At 41.7% G+C, this 25056-nt stretch overlaps 1 protein-coding gene across 2 annotated transcripts in view; it reads right to left on the reverse strand.

The window, feature by feature from the left end:
* Window positions 1-2573: 2573 nt before the first annotated feature.
* The window catches only part of GABRB3 (gamma-aminobutyric acid type A receptor subunit beta3), a 288530-nt gene continuing 266047 nt past the window's right edge, over window positions 2574-25056 (reverse strand). The window contains exons 7-9 of one of the 2 annotated variants that reach the window (XM_027956995.3): window positions 24531-24683; window positions 18059-18303; window positions 2574-7063 (exon numbers count right to left, since the gene is read on the reverse strand). In XM_027956995.3, coding sequence (XP_027812796.1) covers window positions 6725-7063; window positions 18059-18303; window positions 24531-24683 — 737 coding nt within the window. In that variant the 3' untranslated portion in view covers window positions 2574-6724. The remainder of the gene's footprint in view (window positions 7064-18058; window positions 18304-24530; window positions 24684-25056) is intronic. The other variant, XM_042235017.2, reaches the window with a different exon arrangement.

The following is a 25056-nucleotide window of genomic DNA, read 5'->3' on the forward strand; positions in this document are numbered from 1 at the left end:
GATGGACAGGGAGGCTTGGCGTGCTGCGATTCATGGGGTCGCAGAGTCGAATACGACTGAGCGACTGAGCTGAACTGAATATATATTTTTATACATTCAATTGAAATACTAAACTTTGAACTGACCTTTACATCATTATGGCTCAATGATGCAGGATATTCATTACTTTTCAACATTTAGAATCACTCTGCTGTTGCAGCTGCTCTTGTCGTGTCTGACTCTGTGTGACCCCATAGACGGCAGCCCACTTTGTCCCTGGCTCCTTTGTCCCTGGGATTCTCCAGGCAAGAATACTGGAGTGAGTTGCCATTTCCTTCTCCAGTGCATGAAAGTGAAAAGTGAAAGTGAAATCTCACAGTTGTGTCCGACACTTCGTGACCCCCTGGATTGTAGCCCACCAGGCTCTTTTGTCCACAGGATTCTCCAGGCAAGAGTACTGGAGTGGGTTGCCATTGCCTTCTCCGTAGAATCACTCTATGAACATATTAAACAGTAAAATAGAACTTCATGATTGTAGATAGAATGTAAATGTTTTTGACCTTGATGATGTAAAAATATAGTTACAGTTAATAGAAGACGGGCCAAGATGAACAACTTTGCCCAAAATATAGCATTTCAACCCCCTTAGCAAGGTGGACAATTGTGTATAACTAATGCTTCAACATGCAAGAGGAACAGCTGATTCTTCTATTTCAGGTAAGGAACTGGATATGCTAACATTAAGGTCTCACTTGCTCTGACAGCAATAGGTAATAGAAATCACTCTTTAATTTTCAAAGGAGAAATCCCCCCAAACCCAAACAAACAAAAGATAAGGCATGAGAAAAGGGAATGGGAAACACATAGAAAAATGTTGTGTGAGTACATTTACCTCAAGAATGTGGAGTCAAGCAGGACCCTGGGGAAAGCAGAAATGGAGATTTAAGTTACAAGACATTTTCTTGCAATCACTGGCTACCAGGGTTACTAACTGGTTTCCTATTTGGTTTCAAGATGCACAAACATACACCCACACCCGCAGCAGACATCCTTTAAAAGAAGCCATTTCTGTTGCTGCATATTTCTTACAGGTTTCCTTTGCATTGCTTGCCTGCGGATTCTAAGTGGAACCTAGTCACATAAAAGGCAAGGGTCATGGAGTGTGAGTGCCTCTAATGCCTGGAGTACCTCAATCAGAAACCACTGTGGCTTTACACCAATTAGGGGCTAAAGGTCACAAGTTCCAAAGAGTCAATCTTCTCTGAAGAACAGTTTTCCCATTCAGAAGAAAGCCAACAACCCTTCTCCTTTAGAAGCTGGTAAGAAGGAGGTCCTTATCTCATCAGGGTCTTCTCTCATAGCTCAGTTCGTAAAGAATCCACCTGCAATGCAGGAGACCCTGGTTCGATTCCTGGGTCAGGAAGATCCACTGGAGAAGGGATGGGCTACCCACTCCAGTATTCTTGGGCTTCCCTGTTGGCTTAGATGGTAAAGAATCTGCCTGCAATGTGGGAGACCTGGGCTCTATCAGTGGGTTGGGAAGATCCCCTGGAGAAAGGAAAGGCTACACACTCCAGCATTCTAGCCTGGAGAATTCCATGGACTGTATAGTCCATGGGGTCACAAAGAGTCGTACATGAATGAGTGACCTTCACTTTCACAAAGGAGGTAGTTAATAACTGTGAAGTGATGTCAAATGTGTACACGGCCTGTGGTAGCCACTGGGGCCAGGAGTGAATGGATTCTGAGTGGACTCTACATTCAGTGAGGCTTTCTTAGTCAATCCAAAGTGGACGCCGTTATTGGTCATTTAAACTTGGCATTCAAATGACTAGTGTTGCAGTCTAATGAAGTGAGAAAGGTACCCTGGTGAAGTTCCAATCTCAACAGAGTTAGTGTGAAATATTGCCATGCTGGGATCCCAGAGTAGATGAGGGAAGTTAAAAAGCTTGTCCATAGGATAAAAAAGGAAAACACAACATGTAAAGACTTATTGAAGATTATGTTTTATTTTGTTTAGGCACACTGGGAGCTAAGCCTCCATTAAACCCTAACTGGATGCGGTGCACTTTCCTTTTATAGTGTGTACACGTGAGCCAACAGCATTTCAGGTGCCTAGAAATGTGTTTGTCAATAAACGTTTTGTCTGGTTTGAGGTGTCTGAGGATCTTTATTCACTCATTCATTCATTCACTCAGAGACATTGCTTATTACTTTCCTACTGGAGAGGAAACAAGGGAAATTGCCCTTTAGTTCTGAAAAACTAAAGATTAGGGATCAATACCACCTGTGCCAGAGTTTATTGGCAGTTAGTTTCCTGGCCTTTAACACAGAAATAATCCTCTCTGAAAACACTTTTTTGAATACAGGAGCAACGTGGATCTCTGTGTGTCTAGTTTTCTTTTGACATTCAAAATAAATTGTGATTTTTAAAAAATGTCACATGGTTCAGCTGGTCTCACACATAGTTTTGAACTTACTCTTACTTTAAGCATAACTGAAATGGGCATGTCAACTGAAAATACCTAGAATTAAAATAACGACATTATTTCAGCAATAGACAGACAAGGAAGAAAAAAAAATCAGCCTTCATATTGAAGTCAGTTAGTCCTTTTTTAATAAATTTGAAGTCATTCATCAACAAGTTTCATATTGTATCTATCACTCAATTCTGCTGTTTTTTTAATGTCAAATAATACCCCCCAAATTACATCAATGTGCTTAAGCAAAATTGGATTTTAAGTGATCTTTACAATGAAATGAATGTGGGAATTGATCATGACAGCAATTGCTTATTCCTACTAGAATAATCCTGTACTTACCTTGAACACACTCACTGACTCGTGAAGTGGAAATAAGAGACAAGAATGACAAAATTGTTTCTGGTGCTCACCCTAGGGAGAGACATGGTAGATGAGTCACTCTCCGGGAGGTCACTGTTTACCCAGGTGTTGGGAATTTCAGGAAAACATGGCACCTTTCAATGCAGTAGAAGAGGTAATAATCAATCCAAGGCACACTAGTTGTGTCCTGGGAAAATTTAATCCACCTAGGCAGTTCTTTGCCCCATAATTCCCCTGACCCATAGCTCATATAAAATGAGAGCCGGACTCTATTCCACAAGTAACAAAATATTTCACTGATCAGTTTTGTTTACATTAAAATGACCAGGAGCTAAAGTAAGAATTATGGGATTTCAAGCCAGGAGATTCAAAGTTGGACACATCCTGTTGTTGTTTTCTTTTTAGAAGACACCATTGTGGGAAAAACACCAATGGGATTCTCTACGAGATGCTGAAAATGAACACCTACAGGTGCAGTGGGCCTGTCCCCTTAAAGCCAGTCCCCACGTACTGCCAAAGCCTCTGAGAGGATGATCTCCTTGGTGAAAAAGTTAATTCCACAGCTGGGCGGGGAGAAGTGGTGATGTCAATGACTGAACGTGTCCAGAGTTCTGAGTGCTGGCATTAGGAGCTGCATATAGACATGGCACAGAACATTATCACGACATACACCAAGGTCACTTAGAGGGAAACAAGCGGGTCACGATATAGACAATGAAACCCCTCCACAGTCCTGGGGCCAGTAGACAAGAACACTTGTAAAGATTCCTCGGTCTTATCCATCTTTCTCTGTAGGAATTTTATGTAGTAGGGGTCTGGAATTGTCTCAAGTATATTTGAATATGGGCAACAACAAACTCTTACGAGATAGAACCTTTGAGCCCCGTGAAGCATTTTTGGAAAGACAGGACTACTTAGAAAATTAACCTTTTATTATGTTCAGTTGTGAGAAAGAGATATCATTAGAGTCCAATTTCAGCTCTTCTCTCCTTACTCAAGAGGTCTGGATGAGGGCAACAACCGCCTCACATTATGTCAAGGGTCCGGGTTCAGGTTCATCCACACACCGCACTCACTGGCTCCAGGAACTACTGTGCAGTAATGAAAGGACACTGTAACAGGACAGAGAACCAACCTCGACTCTCCTGCAGCACACAGTTCTGCTTCTTAATATTTCTCACAACTTTTAAAAATGGAGAAGCTATAAAATAATTTTATTAGAAGAGTAATTTTCTTCTAAAATGAAGTAAAGCAAACACATACCCAAGGATCTCAAAAAGTTTTTTTTTTTTTTTACAGAATATATGTATGTACTTGTGTGTGTTTGTGTGTGTGTATGTGTAGTTACAAACACTATTTATAGTATAGCTATTATGTTTAACATCATTGCAGTGTCTACAAAGTTGTGGATCCCAGTCTTGGTGCCAAATGCATATAAAAAGCTCAAAAGCTATTATGACTATACCATGCAAATTTATATCCAGAAAACCTTGGGACATAGACTGCTGTTCTTCTGAGCCCCATGGAGTCTCTGCCTTTGACAGTTGGGTACCTCAACTATGCATCGAAAATGTTTTGAATCACTTTTCTCCCAGACAGAATTAATGTCACAGTTCTGAATATATAAACTGGACATTTAAATCAATCGCTGACACTTTTGTCCATGTTCATGCGTATTTTAGGTTCCCTCTTCTGCATGTGGACCTCACTCCTTGAATCACTGATACAGAAAAAGATACCTGAAGTATTGAAAGGGATAAGGTCTACACAATGTCCTTTTTTTTTTTTTCTCTTTAACATGTTAACAATGATAAGGTCACTTACAAGGTTTTTCCCAATCTGTTTAACTTTTAGGATCCCCCATTATTATCCAAGAAAAAATTGTCAGAAAAAAGCCAAGGAACAAGAAAACACTTGTCTCCAGATAAAAGTAAAACCAGAGAGCAGTGGTTGGAAGAAGATACTGAAGAAAAAGATAAGAATGAAAGGGAAGAAAGGGTATAAAATTGGTCACTGCTTCTAGCGTGAGACTCTGTGGTGGGTTTGACCTGCTACAGACATGACAGATTAAAGGTCATCAGCCGCCAAAGAAAATCAAGTAGTGGTCGGCTCCCGGGGATGGCCTATGGCACAAACCCCCACGGGGGGATGGAGCCCCTGTCTGTGGGGAAACTGAGGCCAGCTCTGCGAATACCGGGCAAGGCTCTGGTCACTGGTTTTGGATAGAACAGAGAGGGTGAGGCATATGTGGCATTTTGGGATAAAGTATCAATTTAGCAGTTCTTTCCTGAATAGTTTGCTTTTTTGTTTCTCCAAATGCTTAACTTCACTGTGACATCTGTTTGCACAACTGTAGTCATTTCAGTTTATGGATGCCTGTGATAGAAATATTGTTTACAAAAAATATATCATCTCTTTTTTTTTTCTTTAGAAAGATCTCATCTAAATAGTAAGTTAAGGTTGCATCTATGAAACCGGTGCACCTTGTCTTGTTTCTACGAGCTTTAAAAAGTCCAAATACTGATGAGGCTGTGGGTTGGAAGGAACCAAAAGTGACTGTGTTTGTTGTCAGGTTGCTCTCCTTTGCCTCAAGAGAACGGTCATGGGTCCCTGGGTGATGCATGGTGTGGACTGGTCGTATTCCTGCAGCATCCTAGTTACACCAGGAGTAGTTGGATGTGCTTGTGAAACATGTCAGATACAGAACTAAAAGCATGAGGATGTTTCTTGGTTTCTGAAACTGAACAGAAGTGTTTTCACTTCAATCTTAGTTCTAGAGAACAGAAAGTAGTTACATCACAGAAAGAAAAATAGGACATCGCATGCTGCCATGATAGCAAGCATAAACAAAATCTTGGTAAATATACATATATATATGCATATTATGCAGATATATTTGATATTAACATACAATGTTATAAGAGTGATTGATAACTTAAAAACAAGGGGGAAAATCATCCTAGGTGGTTTTACCTTAGAGTAACAAATATAACCTGAGACGTCTAAGCTTTCCATTAGATGCCAGGCCTAGCAATCCATAAGAGATGTGGAGCACGTGTTCAGTGATTGAAATGTCAACTCAATGCTGCCAAAATGTGCCACCGTGTCCCACAAGATGGGTAAGCTGGATCTACTCCAAGTGAGCAAAGAAATACACTGTGCAGCAGAGCACTTACAATGAAAGGCCAGCCATCCCCGATGGGCTTTCCAAAGACGGACAGGCAGGCATCAGCGTGGGCTCTGCCTATGTTTGAGAAACAGGTGAGCACACACCAGAGGCTCACTGCACCCACAGAACCAGTACAGAGAAAGTCTGCCCCACGAAAGCAAAACCCATCGCCAAGAAAGCCAAAAAGCCTTTGCTTAATCAACTGAAAGAGTGGGTATGAAGTGTGACTCATTTTAAACTAGCAATACCACTGAATGAGTTTCTGAAGAATAAGTTTCTTCCTGAATTTTAAACTAAAACGTCTAACTTATGATAATAAAAGACACATTTTGGGATGATATTGTGTTTCGCGCCCTCATTCTCAAGGCATAATATTTAGACAATGCTTGTCCCTTTCAATTAAAAAAGAAAAAAACTATGACTTTCTTTAATATGCATCCTGTGATTGAATTGTCCATAGCTGCAAAATGTATATATGTATGTGTATTTGTCTGACATACACATGGGTACTTACACCTGTGTGTATAAACATATACACATACATCCTCATATACACGTGTATTTTATATATATGCTGAGAAAGTTCACATATATATACAATTGCGTATGTATATATGTGTGTATCTGCGTGTGTGTGTGTCTGTGTGTGTGTGTACAGGTATAAAAACTTGACAGGCAGAGTAATATTTCACTCAGTGTTAAATGAAGTCTTTGAAAAATCAAGTACAGTCACTCAGTTAACATAGTACAGCCAGTAAACTAAGTTGAAAAGAGAAAAAGTGAATGGAAACACGATCCGGGACCATCTGTCTATGGCATTCACATCGGTTAGATCAGGGATTTTGATTTTGAGCTGTGAAGACCTCCTCCGTAGATGGGTCTTCTTGTGCGGGACGCTTCTGTCCATGTGTCGCCCATGCCCTTCCCGAGGCATGCTCTGTTTCCTGTACTGGATTCCTGAGTTGTCAAAGGATCTTGCTGAATTCCGGGTATCACCAACGCCGCCTGCAACCTCGTTCATCTCATTGTGAACCTCCAGCGATGTTAACAGAATATTTCCGTGAGCATCCACCTGGTTGGAAGGAAATGCACATGCTTAGATAGCTAGCGTAGCATGCCAATAAACCTAACTTCCACATGCAAACCCAGGACAGACTTGGGTCATTCTGTCAGGTCACATACACTATGAGAAACTGCACATCTAGCAAACTCAGCATTTTGTTTTAGCATCAAGGGTCATTTTGTGAGCTTAACTGCAAGTTAGAAACTTGATTTCCTTGATTTAAAAAGTCTCGTAGAAAAATTAGATTAAAAAAGGCAGTCCATTTCAAACTGAAATTTCACATTATGGATACAAGTCCTTATTGAAGACAAAATTAAAGTACTACTGTCTTTCAAGATGTTAACTTAAGTATTATCACCTTTTCCCACAACTATACACTTGGGTAGGAACTATACTCTCCTATTCTTCTTTAGAAATCAATTTGTCCCCATTTTTTGATAACAAAAATTCCCAAATTACTATGAGGATACAAGTGAGTACTGTGATGAATGGACACTCCTGATGACTTTGATGGATCTCCTCACTCAATCCTGGTCCTGGCAGAAGACATCCTTTTTAACTGCTATACTTAAGACAGGCTAAAGTCCCTTCTCACACTGGAGCCAAACTTTAAAAAAACATTTTATTCTGTGCTAAATATAGCTTCAGACCTTTCATGATGATACCACTGGTCCATTTTATTTGTTGGCCTGCCACAAAACTTTCATGGATCATGTCTGAGGCTAGGCCTTAAGGGAGAGGTTCAGGAGGTGAGGAGGGGAGAGAAGAAGCCCAACACTAAGAGTAGGGGCTTGTACAGGAGTACAGGCATGATGGCCCAAACCCCAAAGTGACCCAGATGCAGGAAAGGCGATCAACATCCACTGGCCATCAGACTCTGGCACAGAGGCACCAAAAGACTCAGAGATACCTCCATCATGGTTTGGGTGAAAGTGAAAGCCACTCAGTCGTGTCAGACTCTTTGAGACCCCATGGACTATAGAGTCCGTGGAATTCTCCAGGCCGGAATACTGGAGCAGGTAGCCTTTCTCTTCTCCAGGGGATCTTCCCGACCCAAGGATTAAACCCAGGTCTCCTGCATTGCAGGCAGATTCTTTACCAGCTGAGCCACATGGGAAGCCCAAGAATAATGGAGTGAGTAGCCTATCCCTTCTCCAGCAGATCCTCCCAACCCAGGAATCGAACCAGGGTCTCCTGCATTGCAGGTGGATTCTTTACCAACTGAGCTATCAGGGAAGCCCCAAATGATAAATAAATCCATGGAGTTCTCCAAGCCAGAATACTGGAGTGGGTAGCCTTTCCTTTCTCCAGGGGAATCTTCCCAACATAGGGAATGAACACAGGTCTCCTGCATTGTGGGCAGATTCTTTACTAACTGAGCTATCAGGGAAGCCCTACCATCCAATTATGCTTGAGGAAGGAGAGATGTAGTCATTAGGATGTCACCCCTTTCTCCCCAACTATTTGAATAAATTAAGCAAAAGGGACTTTGCAAACAGAGAGAGGATATAGCCTCAATTATCTAGGTGTGCCCAATCTAGTCATATGAGACCTTAAAAGCAGATAATTTTCTCCAGCTTGAAGCAGAAGAGAAAGCCAGGATGTGGCAGAAGTTGAAAGCCAGAGGAATTGGAAGCATAAAGAGTAGATTCGCCCTTGATTGAGAGAACTACAGGAAAGGCCTGGAAAGAAAGGGGGCAGCTTCAAGGAGCAAAGACAGGCCCTGGCCTACAGCCAGCAAGACAACCTCAGTCCTACAACCACAAGGAACCATGGTATCCAATGAGCTGAGCCCCACTGTACTCAGACTTCTGACCAAACCAACTATGAGATAATATTTGGGTGTTAATGTTATGTTTGTGGTAAATTGTTATGGCAACAATCAAAAGTACAGGAGAGAAGAGTGAAGATTTCAGAGGCGAAATGAATTTGAACTGGGCCTTACAAAATGAGTACAAATTTCTCAGGCAAAGAGAAACACCAAGGCACAGCCTTGAAGAGCGGCTGAAATGTTTTGAAAAGGGCAAACTAGTTGAGTGGGACTGAAGTGCTGGAGAGAATGGATGCCCACACTCAACTCCTGGCCCACACTCAGGGGAGACAGAGGAGGCGACTGTCATTCTCATCCCTGTCATCCTCATCTGCTTATCACCTTATCAATACGAGAAAGAACACCTGGTGATGAATGGGAAGCAGATGAAAGTCAAGCTATTAAAAGAATTTCCCCTTTACCCTTTAGGTAATGAGAAATAAGAGTGGTTTCCAGGTGAAAAAGTGATATATTTCTGAAACCCAACTGAAGCAGCAGAATAAAGAATAGAAGATGGGTTTGAAGGGAGAAAGTGAAGAGACAGACCCTAGCTGGTGTGCACTGCACTGGCCTCTGTTTCCTGAGGGCAGTCTGGGAGAGAAACGTCAGGAGGTAGTGACTGCTCCCCGCCAGCTACTGCAACCCATTCCTGTATGTCCTCTAGGTGACGCTGGACGCTCAGCGCTGTCTCACCACTGCCTGGTAACTTCTGCATCTCTGCAGTTAAGAAGATGGGAAAGGAGTGGAGGAATTACTCATCACTCTGCTCCCACCTGGCCCTTCCTAAGCTCGCTGGAGAAACAATCACATCGTGGACTCAGGGTACAGCAGCTGGCTCACATTAGCCTGGTTGGGTTCAATATCTCACAGCATCTACTGTCCCCTGGAAGTGGAAGCAGTCAGTTTGGGGATCCTGGGAGACACAAATAGACCAAGATAATACCATGCACACTAGGGAGACGGCTTTTTATGAAGACCTGTTCCTGCGGAAGGAACAGAGTGAAAGAAGAGTAATAGTTCTGTTTTCTTTTTTCTTTTTTTTAATTCAGGGGAGGGAAAAATTCTAATGGGGCTTGAACCTCAAAAGTACTGGGAATAATAGACCTTTGTAAGAACCCGTGTTCCATATCTGTTCTTTTCATCATTTCTCCTGGAATGATTGTCAGTAAAATCCTTACAACAAAAAAGTCAATCTTCCCATTTTGAGGATCAATGAAGTGTCTGGTGGTTTGGAGCTCAGTCACGTGGGAAGGGGCACTGTGGCAGGTAAATAAAAATGTGGCTGAAACAGGAGACAGCAAAGGAAAGGCCAGCAAGGGACTGGGCAATAGCACGTCCTCCACAGAGACCACCCAGGGGCTGTGGGTGTGCTGGGGCCACCAGAAGTCGTCACCCTCTCTAAGAAGGGGGTGATCTGGACCTGCTTCAGAAGCTGTGCGCAGTTGGCTCTTAAGGCAACACAGAGGTGAGTGTGATGTGTCCGATGAACTGGGCTTTACCCAGAGGCACAGAGGAGTAAGAGAAAGTCCTTGCCTCAAGGAGAAGAGCTTCGAACAATCAGCAAATGCACTTCAGAAGACATTGCATATTTATTACCCTTAAAGCACATTTTAAAATAATGCCCACAATGCCATTTCTTTCTAGTTACTAACAATGCCATATGCAAAGCTCCTTTTATCAAAATTTAGGGATTATGATGCTTTTGTAGAACAAAATACCAATTAAAGAAAAGTCTTTTCTTAACGAAGAAGTATTTTGTGATATATTTATTAGGATGGACTTTGGTGGTTCTAATGACTCAGATTTTCACCTGGCTTTAAAAATATGTTTATCTGATTTACTGGAGGAGGGCATGGCAGCCCACTCCATATTCTTGCCTGGAGAATCCCATGGACAAAGGAGCCTGGTGGGCTACAGTCTACAGGGTCGCAAAGAGTTGGACATGACTGAGTGACTGAACACACATCTATTTCATACATAGTAGTGTGAAGCAATAACCTATCAAGGAAAAAAAAACGGAAAAAATACGTATACATACATGTAAAGCTGAATCACTATACTGTGTATCTAAAACTTATACAATATTGTAAATCAGCTACACTTCAATAAAAATTTTTTAAATGTAGTCTTAATTTTTTAAAAACAGGTATGCTTATGAACGGTTCTCCCTTCGTGTGACTCTAGGAGAGTGAGAAAACACGTGGGTTCGGTGGTCCCAAACTGATGACAAATATCACTCATTTATGGACACACATTCCTGGGCACTTACCACATCCAGCTCTGGCACAAACTTTGGTAGATGCAATGAATGGGATGGCATCTAGGTCAGAAGGCCCAGCGAAATGTGGCCTGCCATCTCCTGAGCACAGACCATATGCCCTGGAGGTTGGAAGAGCAGGGACAAGACCACCCGCATGGACCAGAGAGTGACAGAGGCATGATGGGAAGAAACGGTAGACAGACCCAGGGTAACATCACAGAGAAGAGCATCTGGCTCAAGTCTTGAAGGAGGGTAAGATGTGGGCGAAGAAGAGGGATTCTGGGATAAGAGAAAGGCAGAGAGATAATAAGATATACAGTGATTCCAGGAAGCCCAAAGGGAGAGTGAAAAAACACAGAAGGTAAGGCCAACTAGATGTTGAGTTGATTATTCAAGACTTAATGACAAATGGACGTGAGTCTGAGAGAACTCCGGGAGATGGTGATGGACAGGGAGGCCTGGCGTGCTGCGAGTCATGGGGTCGCAAGGAGTTGGACACGACTGAGCGACTGAACTGAACTGAACTGAACTGAGTGACAAATCTGTATGAATCAATATTCTGTCTTCCCTCCTCCCTTTGGCCAGTTTTGTGCATTTGGGAAAGAACTTCAGAAAGGTGAGTCTAAGTCTGCACCCTTGGATTCCAGTGAAGGAAATCCACCCTGAGAGAAGCCGAACTCAAGGTCATCAATGTTTACAAAGTTGGGGTGCCTGGGTGCTCTGATACCTGTGGCTGCCTTGAAGCCGTGAGAGAACTAATAATAACCGCATCACTCCATTTCAGAGTGAGTGAACAGCTCCATTATTGTTTCATTATGTTGAAAGAAACTTGAATATATATATATATATACTAGATATGGAGTTAATAAGACCTCAGAATAAATTAAATAGGCTGTTTTTGACATAGTTTTACCTTTGCATGGATTTCATTTAAACATGAACCAGTGTGTAGAAAATTTACATCAAAACTACTAGAAGGTATTTTTTTATGCAAGAATTAAAAGGTTACTAAAATTCGTTGAATCTCAGAAACCAAACATTTTACACAAATATTTCCAGAAGAGATGCTAATCTTTTCCTATCATTTAGAATTTAAATCTTAAAACAGATGGGATTGTGAAAATGCTCTGTATAGAATGATAGTGATGACTCGTAATTTCTAAAGCATTTCATGAATACCACGTATTTTGAAAATTTGTCTCATATCTACTATAATTAGATTTCAATGTAGTTTTTTCTTCCTGCTCTATAACCCAGAAACATTCAGAGATGAAAAACATCTCCTGTGGAATGTATCCTAGAGGGATTTTCAGTTTCTTCCAAGAATCTGTCATCAGATTGGCACACTGTTAATATCTTATTCTCTACTTAAAGCTTCAAAATAAGTAAAATACTCTAGTTTTAGGAAAATGAGGAACTATTTGTCATGTGAGGCATAAAATGTTGCTCTTTAGTAAGAGGAATGGTGTCAAGCCTGCAGCTCTGATTCCGTGGCAAGACTTTCTGCCACTTCATGAAATTCAAATACCATTTGATCAACTTGAAAAATATCACAAGGCTTGTAACAATTAACACATGCATTACAACTGAAGATGGTTGGTTTTTGGTTATAGAAACAAACCAGGAACAAAGAGAAGCACAAATAAATTAAGGTCAGAATTTTCATTGCACCACTGGTCTCAGGAGAAACTAAGTGACTATGTGAATACCACCACTAAGTTAACATAAGGGAAATCTACACTCATGGTCTGACATTAAGTTCAATAGCATCATGGTCAAGTTGGTGGCCTGCAGAGCGCCTGAAGACACTGCTCTGAGATCTCTTACAGGACACAAGGAAAGACAATGACAGTGCATGTCCTCGCTGTCACCCAGGGTCTATCAGTCCAAGGACAGCTGCAGCCCCTGAGCCGCTTGGTTCCCAGGCATGACAGAAGTGCCATCTGAGGACTGATAAACAGACCGATAAACAATCCCAAGAGATAGCACTGAAAATGAATGAGTGAATGAATAACTACAATTAGAAAGGACTCTTGAAGCTGTGGGCCTGTGCGTAGCTCCATTTCTGTTTTGCATGTAATTTGTGATTCTTTACTCACTGTCTTTTCATTCATCCAGATCATGTGATATGAAATTTGGGGAGATGCATTTCTACTTTAAAATTATCACTAAATTCTTAGGTGTGGTCAGCAACATTTTATAATGAAGTATAGTTGATTTATAATGTTTCAGATATATAACAAAGTGATTAAGTTCTCTGTCACTCTACACACACACACACACACACACATATTCAATACATACACTCTTTTCCATTATACGTTATTATAAGATACTGAATGTAGTTCCCTGTGCTATATAGGGTCCTGGTTGTTTATCTATATATATATTAATATATATTTTATATATAATTATATATTAAATATTATATATGATATATGATATAATATATATATTAGTGTATGTATGTTAATCCCAAATTCCCAGTTTATCCCTCCCCTCCCTTTCCCCTTTGGGACCAATAAGTCTATTTTCTATGTTTGTGAGTTTATTTCTGGAAATAAGATAATTTTATCACTTTTAAAGATTCCATGTATAAGCGGTATCTCGTGATATCTGTCTTTCTCTGTCTGATTTACCTCACTTAGTGTAATACTCTCTGGGTCCACCCATTTTGCTGCAAGTGGTATTACTGCATTCATTTTTATGGCTGAGGAATACTGCACTGTATTTATGTACCACATCTTTATCCATTAATCTGTTAATGGGCACTTGGGTTGTTTCCATGTCTTGGCTATTGTGAATAGTGCTGCTATGAACACTTGGGTGCATGTATCTTTTCAAATTAGAGTTTTCGGCTATTCTGGATATATGCCCAGGTGTGGGATTGCAGGATCATATAGCAACTCTATTTTTGGTTTCTTAAGGAATCTTTATACTGTTGCCACAGGGGCTGTACCAATTTACATTCCCGCCAAGAGTGTAGGAGGGTTCCCTTTTCTTCACACCCTCTCCAGCATTTATTGTTTGTAGATTTTTTTTTTTATGATGGCCATCCTGACTGGTATAAGGTGATACCTCATTGTATTTTTTATTTGTGTTTCTCTAGTAATTAGCAGTATTGAGCATCTTTTCAGGATGGCCATCTAGTCAGCAAAATTTTTAATGTTTACCTTTAACAGCATCAAATACGCATTTAAAACATGCATTTGTATGCTGACTTTAAACTGTAAGAACTGATATCTATAATTACAGATTTTTAAAAATATGAACATATAAAGGCTTTAAGAAAACTGCTGAGAAATTGAAACAAATTTTCAGGAAAACAATAAAAATGGACTCATGAATTTTCTTCTGCATCTGATTTATAATATATTAATTCTACATTCTGCTTAATTTTGACTGCGGATTTAGAGATTTTGAGGGTTTTGTTTCTGTTTTAAAATTTAAGCTTCACTAAAAAAGATATTTCTGTAGCACAACAATCTAACCTTTCTAAAGAGCACCATTTAGAAGAAATCTAAGCCTGTTCAAATTATGGGGGGATTTGGAAAAACAGCATTGTATGTGTGTCTCTGTGTAACGGAAACAATAATAAAGCGATGAATTCTTGTTTCCTTGGAAACAGTGTGACCCGAGCACACAGTGTATGCATAGTAGGATGTGGACTAATTTAGAAACACACCAGCATGGCGCTAAGCATACATTCCAGTAAGAAATTAAAAGTCATGTTGCCTGTGAAAGCCTGATTTGATTCACAAATCCTGGTTTCTCTGACCAACTTTATGTGCCACTGAAAGGACAGGAGCCATTTACAGTCATTTAACTGCCTTCACCCATTCATGAACACCTAGGGACCTATTCTGACCACTGGAAGGCCATGGGCACTGCACTCCTCCAAGGAGCTGCCACGCCCCTGCGAGAGGTTTGGGTCAGTGACACACTAAGAGCTTCAGAAAGAACAAGGAGACCTCATGAGCATGAGAATAAGTGAATTCAGTTAGAAGCATTTAAAAGTAAAGAAATACAGGAACAAGCCCAGTATGTCCATCGGTGCAGGCACATTTTTGAAGACTTGAAGTGATGCAACAGGTAAAAGATAAAGACAAAATTTTATATAGAGACAACGGTGTGCTTTCACTAAAACAGCATTTATAACTGCAATGACATATGGTTTTTATTAATAAAATAAATGGAAATGACATCTAATTGCAAAGTTTGTAATTGGAAATACATAAGAGTGAGACGAGGCAGCTTTCGGGAGAAACTGCTTGGTGCCCTCTTTCTGGGTTCAGACCACTAGACCATCCAGGTGTGACCTAAATCATGTCCCTTACGATCACACACTGGACAGACACTAGACCATCCAGGTGTGACCTACACCATGTGTCTTATGATCACACAGTGGACAGACCACTAGACCATCCAGATGTGACCTAAACCATATCCCTTACGATTACACAGTGGAAGTGACAAATAGATTCAAGGATTAGATCTGATAGACAGGGTGCCTAAAGAACTATCGATTGAGGTTTGTGACACTGTACAAGAGGCAGTGATCAAGACAATTCCCAAGAAAAAGAAATGCAAAAAGGCAAAATGGTTGTCTGAGGAAGCTGACGTGAAAGGCAAAGGAGAAAAGGAAAAATACACCCATTTGAATGCAGAGTTCCAAAGAACAGCAAGGAGAGATAAGAAAGCCTTCCTCAGTGATCAATGCAAAGAAATAGAGGAAAACGTTAGAATGGGAAAGGCTAGAGATTTCTTCATGAAAATTAGAGATACCAAGGGAACATTTCATGCAAATATGGGCACAATAAAGAACAGAAACAGTATGGACATAACAGAAGCAGGTGCCAAGAGTACACAGAAGAGCTATACAAAAAAGATGTCACGACCCAGATAATCACGATGCTGTGATCACTCACCTAGAGCCAGACATCATGGAATGCAAAGTCAAGCGGGCCTTAGGAAGAAGCGTCACTATGAACAAAGCTAGTGGAGGTGATGGAATTCCAGTTGAGCTGTTTCAAATCCTAAAAGATAATGCTGTGAAAGTGCTACACTCAATATGCCAGCAAATTTGGAAAACTCAGCAGTGGCCACAGGACTGGAAAAGGTCAGTTTTCATCCCAATCCTAAAGAAAGGCAATGCCAAAGAATGCTCAAACTACTTCACAGTTGCACTCATCTCACAAGCTAGCAAAGTAATGCTCAAAATTCTCCAAGCTAGGCTTCAACAGTACATGAATGGAGAACTTCCAGATGTTCAAGCTGGACTTAGAAAAGGCAGAGGAACCAGAGATCAAAATGCCAACATCCGTTGGATCACTGAAAAAGCAAGAGAGTTCCAGAAAACCATCTATTTCTGCTTTATTGACTATGCTAAAGCCTTTGACTATGTGGATCACAATAAACTGTGGAAAATTCTTCAAGAGAGAGGAATATCAGACCACCTTACCTGCCTCCTGAGAAATCTGTAGGCAGGTCAAGAAGCAACAGTTACAACTGGACATGGAACAACAGACTGATTCAAAATTGGGAAAAGAGTATGTCAAGGCTGTATATTGTCACCCTGCTTATTTAACTTATACGCAGTGTACATCATGAGAAACCCTAGGCTGGAGAAAGCACAAGCTGGAATCAAGATTGCTAGGAGAAATATCAATAACCTTAGATATGAAGATGACACCACCCTTATATGGCAGAAAGCAAAGAACTAAAGAGCCTTATGATGAAAGTGAGAGAGAAGAGTGAAAAAGCTGGCTTAAAACTCAGCATTCAGAAAACCAAGGTCATGGCATCTGGTCCCATCACTTTATGGCAAATAGATGGGGAAACAATGGAAACAGAGATTTTATTTTGGGGGGCTCATAAATCACTGGATTATGACTGCAGCCATGACATTAAAAGATGCTTGCTCCTTGTAAGAAAAGCTATGACCAACCTAGACAGAATATTAAAAGCAGAGACATTACTTTGCGACAAAAGTCCATCTAGTCAAAGCTATGTTTTCTCCAGTAGTCATGTATGGATGTGAGAGTTGGACTATAAGGAAGGCTGAGCACCAAAGAATTGATGCTTTTGAACTGTGGTGTTGGAGAAGACTCTTAAGAGTCCCTTGGACTGCAAGGAGATCCAACCAGTCTATCCTAATGGAAATCAGTCCTGAATATTCATTAGAAGGATTGATGCTGAAGCTCAAACTCCAATAGTCTGGCCACCTGATGCGACGAACTGACTCATTGGAAAAGACTCTGATGCTGGGAGGGATTGAAGCCAGGTGGTGAAGGGGATACAGGGTGAGATGGTGGATGGCATCACTGACTCGATGGACATGAGTTTTAGCAAGCTCTGGGTGTTGGTGATGGACAGGAAGTCTGTCATCCTGAAGTCCATGGGGTCACAAAGAGTTGGACATTACTGAGCGACTGAACTGAACTTCTGGGTTCAGAGCATTTTGCAGAACACAGCCAGCAAGGCCTGGCCAGGGTAGATCCATGAGAGCCCTGGGACAGCACACAGCTCCTGGCCTCGCTAGAGACCTTGAACCAGGGCAGATGAGAGAGAGGGCTGTCCATGCCATGTGAAGAACAGTGCCGTGCTGGCTATCACATCTGTAATTTGACCACTGAAGGAAAATTGCAACATTCTGGAAAATGTTTTTGCCCGTCAAATTTGGGCCCCACATGCCAGAATTTCATTCATTCTGTTATTTTTCGTTTTCTTTTCATATTAAACTGGTAAGTTTTTGGCTTCTCCAACTGCTGCACCAACTTTGCTTTTCAATAAAACTCAGTGACTTGCAGAGGCCACATTTTAAGCTATGGTCAACAAGCCCACATCACTCCCACTCAAAGGTCATGATGCTGCAGGGCAGGGAGTCTGGGAACGGCAGGGGCTGTGGGGGATGGGGTGGGGCGGGGTGGCCTACCCGGTTGCTGTCACCCTTCGAGCGGTCATTCTTCGCCTTGGCGTTCTTTTCTGCGAGTTTCTTCTGCCTCTGAGGGCCTCTTCCAAAGAAAATGTAGTTGACAAAGGCATACTCCAGTAGGGCCAGGAACACAAAGACAAAGCAGCCCATGAGGTACATGTCAATGGCTTTGACGTAGGGGATTTTGGGCAACGTCTCCCGAAGGTGCGTGTTGATGGTCGTCATGGTCAGCACGGTGGTGATCCCTGAAAGAGAAACGCGAGCGTGAGAGGCTGCCGGCCCGCTGCTTAGCTCCTCACCCCTCACTTTCCTGCTTTACTTTCTCAAACAGCTGGAAGTAGTTGGAAACAAGCGATTGAAAACTATTGGGTGATCTAAGTGCAAAAAAATACGAAACATGGTTTGGGCAGCAGGTCACTCAGGCTAGGGAGCTGACACCTCTCCCCCTACCCCACCTGGGAGGCACCTCCCATCCCACCTGATCCACAGATGGATGGAGGTTGCCCTGCATGAACGCTGGAAGAAATGAAAACAAAGCCAGAATTTATCATAAAACACTAAGTGTCTGGATGAGAAGCTTCCAGGAAGAAGAATGAATCTGTAGAGAATCTAAGACAGTTATTTGTGGCCACTAGTGAAGAAAACGATTCTTACCATGAGGCCTTAGAGCAAGGGTAAAGAAGTGAAAGTGAAAGTGAAGTTGCTCAGTCATGTCCAACTCTTTGTGACCCCATGGACTGTAGCTTGCTACGCTCCTCCATCCATGGGATTCTCCAGGCAAGAATACTGGAGTGGGTTGCCGTTTCTTTCTCCACAAGGGGAAGGGGGCAGTGACTTAAAGCTACTAAGGACAGGATCCAGCCCTGAGTGCAAAGACAGGGACTGTTTGAGTGAAGTTCCCCCCTCAGCTAAGAACAAGGTTACAAAACTGCCTCAGGACATGGTGGTTTCAGGCAAAGGCTACTGATTTCATTCAAAGTATAGCATCTTACCATGCTCTGGGGCAAGTGATCTGATCTTTTTTTCCAATGTCATTGTTTTGAATTCTTTAGTTAGCATGAACAATGTTAGGTGAATAATGTCATTTTTCCCCTCAGGGAGCTATGTTTAGTCTCTAAAAACATGTAAGGACCATATTTTGTAATTCTCCCATCGCAATGGGCATGTTCTTGATTCCATACAGGATGACCTGAAGCCACAGAGATCAGGAGACTCAGTGGCCCCTGATAAGACCAAAGTTCACTGAGCTGCGTGAGGCCACATATGAGGAAAGGGACTGCATCACTCACTTCTCAGTGGCAGCTGTTACTGCTGCTGACTTGCTCTCTCTGAGATAGTAACTTTTGAAATATTAAGAAGTCTCAAAAAAGCAAGGCAGTTCCAAAGAGCCAGCTCTTTTCTATCCATGAGACTGATTCTACAGCATGTGACTACTCCTGTGTCTTCTGGGACCCGAGAGAGGGTCGTGGCTATGTGAGGACTCCTCTCAAGGAGGAAACCTTCCAGGTGAGAACTTCAGCCATAGTTCTTCAGCTGCAGTCACTCAGAAAACCAGTGATGTTCCCCAGGCCGGCAGGTGGGGTAAGCCTGAGAGGCCGGACATATGGGCTCACTAGACCTTGTCTCTGAACTCCCTGGAGCCCCACTCAACTTCTGGAGTGAGGGGCTAGGTTTGTTAAGTATCTTAATCTGATGCCCTCCAGATTCCCATCCCATCCTTGGAGGAGCACCAGAGCCCAGGGCTCCCCTCACTCAGGACCTCCTGGAGAAGTGAGCCCAGACTTGTGTCCACATGTGCTGAGCTGCCAGGAGGAGGGGACGAGGGAACAAAGGAGCAGAGAATCTTTTCATGTCTGACTACAAACCAGGTCTGTCAATGAATGTGTGGAAATCAAAGATGTCAGAATATTTTAAGACTTCTCTGACATAAAATTCATGTGCACCTGGGGACTTTTAAAATTTGAAAATGGCAATGGTATAATTACACTTTACAAAGAAGTGCAAAACCCCATATAGATGCTACAAAATCAGGTGTTCTCACTATTATCCAAAATTGTGTAATGCTGCTGCCATAACTTGTTTTTTCCTTCCAAATGGACTTTGGAAAGTGCTCTGCTTTAGTCATTGCTTTGGCTCTCCAGATGACTGCTCTGAGTGGACATGTATCAACACAGGCCTCAGTAGATATCCCTAGAAAATGGGCTAAAGGAACAGAGCACAGGGAGGGCCAGCACATGTCAAGAGCACTCAGCCTGGCAAAGCTGAAAGGGGGCAAGGATGCTAGCTTCAGGCCCTCAGCCCTGGCTCCAGGACCCCTCAAGAGTAAGGCTTCGTGGTGAGTACTCCTTGGCTTTCCACTTTGGGCTCACATGACCTCCTAGACTGAAAGGCTACTTAGTCTCTTAATTCCTTGCACTGTTTTCCTTCCCATCAAGATAACTGTGGACAGTGGTAGACACAGTGGTTCACGGCCTGAGTAGTAGAACCACGTGGTCCTGGGCTATCAGCCCAGCCCTACCATGTCCCAGCGGTAGGACGTGAGTGAGCCTGATGGGTCCACAACTGTTGTCTAAGGCCGCTGTGAAATATAAATGCCATGGTGATAGTAACTGGTATTGTTAACACTCACAACAGCAAATGTTATCATTATCGGCATCACAGAAAAATATATTTTGTGGTAGCCTCCAGTTTCTTGGCGGGAGACCCAATTCCTGGCAGCCTCATCCTGAACTTAAACTCTCTAAGTGAATTCCGTCCAATGGCAGAATGGGAGATGGCTGAGTGATGCTTTTTCTGTTCTTCATACATTTACCAAGATGTTAAGTCTTGATAATTATTAGTCTCAAACTGTTTCTCATTAATAGTATGTTAATAAAATATATTTGAAAACTGCATTTATAAAGATGATTATGAAATTAAAAATGTAATTTATATCATTTGCTCTAAAGATATGTCATTTTTCTCCTTTGTGACCCAAATCATGTGGCCTAAATTATTTCAATATAAATTTTCACTTCCAGAAAGACCAATAGTTTTGAGGAAGACCATGTAATTACAACTCCCAACGTTGTAGTCTGGTGGCTTCTAGCACTAACAGTTTAATAGATGTGGGTGTCAGCACTCAGCAGCAGAGGCATCAGATCCTAAAGCACAAGAACATCTGTGCAGCTCAGGTGGGTGAAGAATCAGCATTTCCCTTCAAGTAGAGAGACAGTCCCTGACGACTCCAGATTCAATAGTGCCCTGAGCCAGAGGGGTGTGTCAAGGTCTTCACTGAGACCTGCACACACAGGCCTGTACCTCAGCTAGAAGCAGGGAGCACTCACCACCATGCAGCTATTCAGGATGAAGACAAACAGCACTCTGAGCATTTCAAAGGATGTAGTATATGACAGGACATGTGGAGTGGGTGGGGTTGTGTTGTTCCCCAAAAGTCCCCAAACCATGGTCCTATCCTCTCCAAGAGGCACTGAACACATTAGCATCTTAAAGGTTTTGAGAGATCCCTCAATAAGAATGATTAAAAACAATTCTTGCTGAGCTTTTAAAAACATCCATTATTTTTACAATGTAATAGGCTGAAGAACTCTTCTGTACACTGTCTATTGTAGAAATCACCTGTAGTGGTTAAGAGCTTTGGAGTCAGACCAACTGGTTTAAAATCTTTCTTGGGACACTCAATATTATATGACCAGTTGTATAGCTTTTCTGTCCTTCACGCCCTTCTTTGTAAAACGGGAACACTGCCCATTGCGCTGTGTGTCTTCTGTATCATGGGTCAGGTAACCATTTTCACGGGCTTGCACAGAACTTGGCACCTGAGTATTTGGTAGGTTGCAGCATGATTACTGTTCTTGGTGTTATTCAGAGTTCATAAGCTGATGATACACTTTTCCTTAGCCAAATGGAGTTGCTGTGCTGTCACTGTCCACATCCTGCGGACCCAGGCTCAAAGACCGTGTCTTATGCAGGAGCTGGGACAGAAGGAGTCCCATGCTCAGAGCTGGACCTGCTAGATGTCTACTAGGTCAGACGCTGAAGCCTGGAGACCACAGTTGCCTTCAGGACCTCTAAACTCAAGTCCACCTGACACTAACAAATGTCTTCAATTCTGCCTTTCATGCCTGGCTCCCGGACTTCTGATATTCACCAGGACCCAGCACATCTCCAGTGGTAACACCTTAGAAAGTCTGGGCAGACCACTCCTCTGTCCCCCAAACCCACAGAAGCATGATTGAGGTTTATAGCAACAATGCCGGTTGTCAAGGAAAAGGAGTCTACTTTCATACACTGTAATGAGGCTATGTCCACTCTAACCCACTCCAGGTAGACTATTTATTTAATGTTGTGGAAGATGATATTTACCATTTAGGAGCTATAGAATTTGTATCATCTGGAAAATTGAGAGGGCTTCCCAGGTGACACTAGTGGTAAAGAACTCGCCTGCTAATGCAGGAAATGTAAGAGACTCAGGTTTGATCCCTGGGTGGGGAAGATCCTCTGGATTAGAACATGGCAACCTATTCCACTATTCTTGTCTAGAGAATCTCATGGACAGAGGACCCTGGAGGGCTACAGTCCAGGGGGTCACAAAGAGTTGGACACAATAGCAACAACTAAGATACATACATATAGAAAATTGAGGAATTTGCATTTTCAGAACACCTCACTTCTGATGATGTCTGATAATTCTGGTTCTTGGTACTCATATCTCTCTGATTTTCGCAAAAAATGACAGATTTTTCTGAGGCAGATTCCCTGGAAGCTCAGGAAGCCGCAGCTTCTGATCTCTAGCACAGGCTTCCTACAGCTTTGGGAGGGGTTCTGGGAACTCTGTATTTGTATATTTTATATTATTTTTCTTAAAGAGAGCTTCTGAAGTTTAATAAGCTAACAGCTCCCCGAATTGGGATCTGCCCCTACAAATTCACTTTAAATTCTTTAGGTGATAAGAGAAATTAGCTTAACGAAGAACAATCTAGTAACATTAATGAAAAAGGCAAAGCTACAGAAAGGACATGACTGAGTGACTTTGCCTTTCACAGAAAGGATTGATGTTACAGGGTAACCTCTGCAAGCAGTAAAAATCCTGAAGATATTTTCAAGAAATTTTTCCCTTACCAATGTGCGTGCGCATGCTCAGTCGTGTCTGATTCTTTGTGACCCCACGGACTGTAGCCTGCCAGGCTACTCTGTCTGTGGGATTTTTCTCGCCAAGAATATTGGAGTGGATAGACATTCCCTTCTCCAGGGGATCTTCCCAAGCCAGGGACTGAACCTGCATTTCCTGCATTGTAGGCTGATTCTTTACTGCTGAGCCACCAGGTAATCCATACCAAACCCATCAGAAATAGATTAACAGTTACTACAAAACTTTTAATTTTTTGATAATTTATTCTTCTCTAAGTGTCTTTACATTCACCTAACACTTTAGAAATAGTTACCTAAGTTTCTTAAGCCACTGTTACATGTTATTTCATGAGAAAAAAAATCTAATCTTGAATCAATGTGAGTCACTTGTCTGTGGGTCTAAGCCAGATGTCCACTTACGCACATGTACACACATTCTCTGGGAAGCAAGGTGCTAAGCAACTTAAATTTCTGGGAAGAGACGGTAAGAAGAAAAGGTGAGAAAGAGGGACAACCAGATCCCTGAATACTTATGCTTTTCTGCAGGCTTACAAGCAGAATTGTTTTAACTCTTTCCTATTAATTTTGAAAGGTATTATTAATTACTTCACTCCCAGGAATTAAACTAAACCCTACCCATATAAGGGATAAATTGGACAACTGCTCTTCAGCTTTGTTCTTACCTAAAATGTGTTTAAATGAATACTTGGTCCACATAGTTTCACAATAATTAGTTCAATAGAAAATAATGTTTCTGAAAATATAAGCCTTCCCTAAATAATAAAAAAAATTAGAAATCATACTGGAACACATAATATATACTGTACATCATCTAATAATCCAATTGTTAAGAGACCAGTGGCCAGAAGAGATCACTAGAGTTCCTAGAGCTCTTGAGAACAACTCAGAATTTAGTATTACATTTTAATACTCATTACTTTGTGTAATTCCAATGATATGGTATAACATTTGGCTATTTTTCTGACTTAAAAAAGAATGTGCAATTAATCAAGTCTCCTTTCTGGGCCATAGACTGATTTTGAACAGGAGATGTTAATCCTTGCTTTAAAATTAGTGTCAAAAACAGTTTTATTATGCAAATATTCGGCAAGCATATTTTCCCTTTCATGGGCATGAAAATTCACATTTGAGCCTTATAATTAAATTAACACATCAAGGGAATCATGCATGAAATTAGTATTTCAAGATAAAAAGTGACTATATGGGCAAGACTGGTGTCATGATGTCAAAATTGTAGTTGAACTATTGTCTTTGAACTCCCTTCATATTCTAATGATATGGTGACTTTGTATTTTAGGTATCATTTAAAAACAGCACATACCAAGGGCAACTCTAGCCGCAGATGCATCATAATTGATCCAGAAGGACACCCATGAGAGAATTGTAATTAGGATAGAGGGCATGTAGGTCTGGAGAATGAAGTATCCAATGTTTCTCTTCAACCGAAAGCTCAGTGAGAGCCGAGGGTAGGCACCTACGGTAAACAGACAGGGATTACACTGGAGATCGGACACAGAAGACAAAGAGTTTGCTTTGACTTCCACAGGTCAACAGCATGCATTTGAAAAGCCCAGAATGGAGGGGTGGTCCACAACCATGCAACCTGCCTCCACCAGCTAAGTTCCATTGAGAACTTGGGAGATGAATGATTTTCAGTCTGCGTATGAGGTCTTGATGAGGCTACTCTTCTCTTACATACTTAGCTGAAAACTGTCCCTGAGGAAACTCTGGGAAAGTTTTTAGCTTAGAATTTGGAATAGTGACAACTATCTTATTTATTTTTCAACTAGTAATCTGCTTCTCCTCCACTGTAAATACGGGAGATTTGGCTCAAGGCTTTACTGAGC

Source organism: Ovis aries, chromosome 18 (assembly GCF_016772045.2).
Source record: "Ovis aries strain OAR_USU_Benz2616 breed Rambouillet chromosome 18, ARS-UI_Ramb_v3.0, whole genome shotgun sequence".
Taxonomy (NCBI): domain Eukaryota; kingdom Metazoa; phylum Chordata; class Mammalia; order Artiodactyla; family Bovidae; genus Ovis; species Ovis aries.